The sequence below is a fragment of the Phalacrocorax aristotelis genome, unplaced genomic scaffold (genome assembly GCF_949628215.1).
Source record: "Phalacrocorax aristotelis unplaced genomic scaffold, bGulAri2.1 scaffold_195, whole genome shotgun sequence".
NCBI classification, from domain to species: domain Eukaryota; kingdom Metazoa; phylum Chordata; class Aves; order Suliformes; family Phalacrocoracidae; genus Phalacrocorax; species Phalacrocorax aristotelis.
In genome coordinates, this window is record NW_027441202.1 from 66,652 (window position 1) to 71,813 (window position 5,162).

General features: G+C 59.3%; 1 protein-coding gene across 1 annotated transcript; it reads left to right on the forward strand.

The window, feature by feature from the left end:
• The first annotated feature begins 1,697 nt into the window (after positions 1-1,697).
• Positions 1,698-4,904, forward strand: LOC142051070 (forkhead box protein J1-like). Its single transcript, XM_075080265.1, is given in 2 exon segments — positions 1,698-2,213; positions 4,104-4,904. Coding segments are annotated over 2 exon segments (1,302 nt in total). The 5' UTR covers positions 1,698-1,712.
• Positions 4,905-5,162: the final 258 nt, after the last annotated feature.

The following is a 5,162-nucleotide window of genomic DNA, read 5'->3' on the forward strand; positions in this document are numbered from 1 at the left end:
CCACTGGTGGCAGCAGCAGCCCCCGAGAGCGGGTCTGGCCGCCCCCCTGCCCCTTGGTCTCAGGGGTCCTTCCCCCGTGGGGCAGTGGGCAGGAGGAGTGCCTGGTGGTTAAACCTTCCCGGAGACACCCCGAAGCCCCCCACCCCGCAAAGGGCAGGCCTTACAGTGTAAGGGGAAAGCAAACGGCTTCCCTTGGCTTTCATGGCTGCTCTTGGCCCCCTCGGTTGGGGTGCTGGGGGTCCCTCCCTGGTCTCTGTTAAAGCCCTTGGGCGGGCAGTGGTGGGGCTTGGGGAGTTCTTAGAGAGACATGTGTCTGTAATCCTTCTAATTAAATAAAGGCAGGCCCCATCCTTGAATCTGGGGCTCTACCAGCCCCCCTCCCCCCTTCAGCTTTGCCCTGGTCACTGTGGGCTCCTCAGCGGTCACAAGTGGAGGGGGGTCCCAGGCAGGAGGGAAGGGCTGGGGCTGCCCCTGCACCAGCCCCACGGGGGCACCAGGATGTGGGGTTTGGGATTGCTGGGGATGGATTTGGCACTGGGTGCGGGGTACGGTGGGATCCCGCATCCTCCCTGCCACCTCCCCGCATACCCCAACCCTGCCCATCCCCACCCCGGGGCTCCGTCCCTCAAATAGCCGAGTCTCAGCCCAAACTGGCAGGTCCACTCCACCTCCCCATGGCCATGCGAGGACCAACCGCAGGGCCAGGAGCTGTGTTATTGTTATTTGCATTCCCTCCGCCGCTCCCCCCAACCACTGCCGTGAGGGTTTCTGGGCTCTCCCTTACCGGGGGCACAGGAATGTGCAAGGGCTGGGTGGTGACACTGGGGATCAGGCATCCAAACAAGCTGTCGCCCCGCTGAGCCTTATTCTGGGGGGAAAAGCCTGTTTTGAGGGAGCAGAGCGGGTGATTCCGCTCCGCCCACACCCCCTGACTGTTGGTCGCAGCATCATTCGAATGACGGAACCCTCGGCCCCAGCTGCCCCAGTGCAGCCGGTGCTGGGCTCCTCGGCCTCGGGGGCCTCTCCTCGCCCAAAGACACGGGAGTTTGGGCTCACAGCCCGGCAGCGAAGCCGGACACCACAGCCCCAGCCCGGGAATAACGGACGCCTGGATCCACCGGCTCTCGCTGAGTAAGGGTGTGCTTGGGCTGGGCCTGTGCCCCCTCCCCGGGTTGTTTTAGGGGCGCTAGGTGAAGGGAGAGGCAGAAAGAGCAGGAAACCAAGGGAAGCTGGTAGCAGGAGGGGAACGTTAAGATATTTTGGCGAGGTGGTGTAGCCTGAGATTTTGTCCTGCTAGCAGCAGGTGGGAGAATCATTCTTGCTTTGCGGGATGGCAGGGCTGGATTTTGGCTGTTTGAGGGGGGTTTGGCTGTTTTTATTCTTTCTTACTTTGGCTGAAGGCTTGTTGGGCAGCACTGGCCTGCTGGGGTCTGGGTGACACCGTGGCACAGGGGTTTGAGGGAATTTCCCTGAGTTTGGGGCTGCTCAAGCACCCCGGGGAGGTGGTGTGGCTCCAGTGCGCAGCACCCTGGGGATGGGTCTCGCCCAGCGGCACCCGGAGCACCCAGGGCCAGCCCTGCCCGGGTGCCGGAGAGCAGCTGCGCTTCAGGGAGCTTCAACCCTCTCCCTGTTGCTGTTGCAGGATCTGCCCCATCCCCTCCCTTCCCTTCACGTGCACCCCGTGAAAGCAGGAGCTGCCGAAGTGCCGAGGCATGGCTGAGGGGTGGCTGCGCTGCCTGCAGGCAGGAAAGGATGGAGGGCCGGAGGGCAGCGTGGGGGACTCAGACGACCTGGACGACAGCCTGACCAGCCTCATGTGGCTGCAGGACTTCTCGATCAGCGCCTGCATGGGCAAGTCCTCCTGCTGCCCCAGTGACCCGGACCCCCAGGACTGTCACAGCATCCCCAGCTCTGCCGCGCCGTGCTCGCCCCCGGCCGCCGACCCGGCACGCATGGGCATGCCCCACACTCCCTGCAAGCCCATCTCCTCCCCCACCTTGAGCACGGCGCACCACCCCACGGCCGCGCACCCTCAGCTCGTGCAGGACATCGACTACAAGACCAACCCACACATCAAGCCACCCTACTCCTACGCCACCCTCATCTGCATGGCGATGGAAGCCAGCCAGAAGCCCAAAATCACCCTCTCCGCCATCTACAAGTGGATTACTGACAACTTCTGCTACTTCCGACACGCCGATCCCAACTGGCAGGTACGAGATTTGGAGACTTCTTGCCTTCTCCCCTCTCCCCACGGGGCTGGGGAGGGCTTTCCACAGCCCCCACGGTGCAAGGCAAGGTCCCGCGGGGACGCTGGATCCCGCTGGCAGGAGAGCGATGCCGGCAGCCGGCGGGGAAGGGCTGTAACGGGAAAGAGCTTGGGTGTGCAGAAATGCCACGGCCATGAGGGCGGCGGAGGGAAGGAGCCATTCTAGGGGAGAGCCCGGGGCCGTGTTGGGAGCGAGGAGGTACCCACCGGTCTGCTGGTCCCTCCGGCTCCTCTTGGTGCTGGGGCGAAGGCGTCTCTGTGCCCAGCTCCACCTTCCTGGCGCTCTCGTGGGGTCCCCAGTCCCTCGGGGGTGAGCACACATGAAATCGCCAGGCCGAGTGCCTCTGGGGGCTGAGGAGCAGGTGTAGGAGAGGGACGGAGCCGACCCCCAGGCAGATTGTTGCGCAAATCCCTCGCTGCGGAGGTCCAGAGCAGAAATGCTGCTGCTTTCCAAGCAGGGCAGAGGGCAGGTCTCCTGACCCCTGGGACAGGCAAAGGAGGCTCCATCACTGTGACGAGCCGGTGAGGCCTCAGAGGGAAACCCAAGAGAGGTCAAATAGGGCTGCTGTCCCCAGCCAGCACAAGCGTGCCCTCGGGGGGCAGGGGCCAGCTCCCCCACGCTCACCAGCTCTGGGGACAGCCTGAAGCACAGGGGCTTTTCCCAGCCACCTTGGCTCGCTGCCCTCCTCCGGCACACGACGGGACCTCCGGCACGGGGGGCTTTCTCGGCTGTGGCAGGGCAGGAGGGACCCGGGAGGCTCGTCCCTCTGCTCGGGTTATTCGCAGCCCGCGCCCGCAGCACGCCAGCGATCCCGGCAGCGGTGCTCGCCCGGGCAGGGCAGGGCGACGGCGCTGCAAACCCCCTGCCCGGGTGCTGCCCACCTTCTCCCTGCGCAGGGCGGTCGCCAGCGCCTCTGGCAGCCCAGTGCTTTCTGTTCTTCTTTTTTCCTTTTTTCTTTATTCTTTTGTCTTATTCTTATTCTTTATTCTTTTTTCTCTTTTCTTTTTTTTTCTACTTTTTATTTCTCCTTTTTCTTTTTTCTTTTTTCTTTTTTCTCTTCTATTTATTTTTTCTTCTTTTTTATTTATTCTTTATTCTTTTTTATTTTTTTTTCATTTTTGTTTTTTCTCCTTTTCTTTTTTTCTTATTGCTTCTCTTGCTTCCCTCTCTCTTTTTGGTCTCTTCTCTACTTTTTTAGGTCTCCTCTCTCTTCGGTTTGGTCTCTTCTTGGCTGTGTTCTCATCCCCTCTCCTCATTCCCATACATGAAGACAGCCTGGAAAGGTCATGCCACCTACTCTGGGGGGAGATGATGGAGATATCCCTGTGGGAGCTGAGTGCTTTGGAAAGGAGCCAACACACCCGGGCTTCAGCCCGGAGGAGGGGTTTTGGGGGTGGGGGGGGGGTGCGGTGTGGGTGTGCGCATGTTTTTCAACAGCTCTAAGCGTTCAAGCCTTGGTTTTCCTCTTCAGCACTACGGGTTATGGATAAATAAGCATAAAGGTATCTAGGCAACATTACAAAAAAAACCACCCACCTCTACCATATCCAATCTCTTAATCCAGTCTTAGCTTTGTGGAGTCCAACGCTGGGGCATTTACCCAATAGCTGAGTTTCCTTTCGAATTAGTCACATCACTCCAGGCACATTCAGGGCTTCAGAACCACTCGACTGAGGCTGCCTGGCCTATGGTTTCCCGGGTCCTCCTTCTTCCCCTTTTTGAGGATTAGAGTGACATTTGCTTTCCTCCAGTCCTCGGGCACCTCTCCTGTCCTCCACGACCTTTCAAAGATAATGGAGGTTCAGCCTTGGTTTTTTCCTGTTTTGGGTCTAGAACTCCATCCGACACAACCTCTCCTGGAACAAGGCCTTCATCAAGGTGCCCCGGGAGAAGGGCGAGTGAGGGAAAGGTGGGTTTTGGAAGCTTGACCCCCAATACGCCGACCGGCTCAAGAGTGGTGCCTTCAAAAAGCGGAGAATGCCCCCGGTGCAGATCCACCCAGCTGTCACCGACAGAGCCCAGCAAGAAGCACAGAGTGTCGCCAGCCCGGCCACTTCAGCTTGCGCCTCCAGTAACAGCCTCAACGTCAGCGTGGAGCTACAGCAGCTGCTGAAAGAGTTTGAAGAAGTCACCGGTGACCAGAACTGGAACCCAGCGGATGGCAAAGCAGGGCACAAGCGCAAGCAGCCCTTGCCCGAGCAAACGGCCAAGGCGCCTCGGCTTTCCAACCCTGCCTTGCTGACCCAGGAAGAGCAGACTGAGCTGGCATCACTGAAAGGCAGCCTTGACTGGGAAGCCATCCTCAACACCACCCTGAATGGAGACTTCTCCACTTTTGGGGACCTGGAGCTCACGCCTCCCATCAGCCCCATAACACGCGACCTGGACTTGATGCTACACGGGCACCACATCGCCTCTCCCCAGGGGCAGGAGCACGTCCTCACCGAATCCAACCACGACAACCTGGACTTTGATGAAACCTTCATGGCCACGGCCTTCCTGCAGCACCCCTGGCACCAAGGGGCAAACGATTACCTCTCCAACTCCGGCAACGTGCAGGAGGTGTTTGAACTCAGCGACGGCTCTTTGCCAGCAGATGTGAGCGACTGGAGCAGTCTGGCGTCCCTCTTATAAGGGGCCAGTCACTCTCCAAAGCCCGCACAGGCTTTAGTAGGATGCTCCCCCAGAGCTGCTGGGACTTACAAGGGACAAGAGTTTCTAGAGACAGAGACATTCACAGGGACTTTTACCAGCTTCATTGTAAGATTATTCACAGAAACACCGCGGGGAGAAAAAACCAACACCACAGGAACAGCTTGATAGAGCTTTAAAGGCCACGTCAGAAGTCTCTAGCCCGTGAGTTTCCTCAGGAGAAGAAATACAACACTGCTT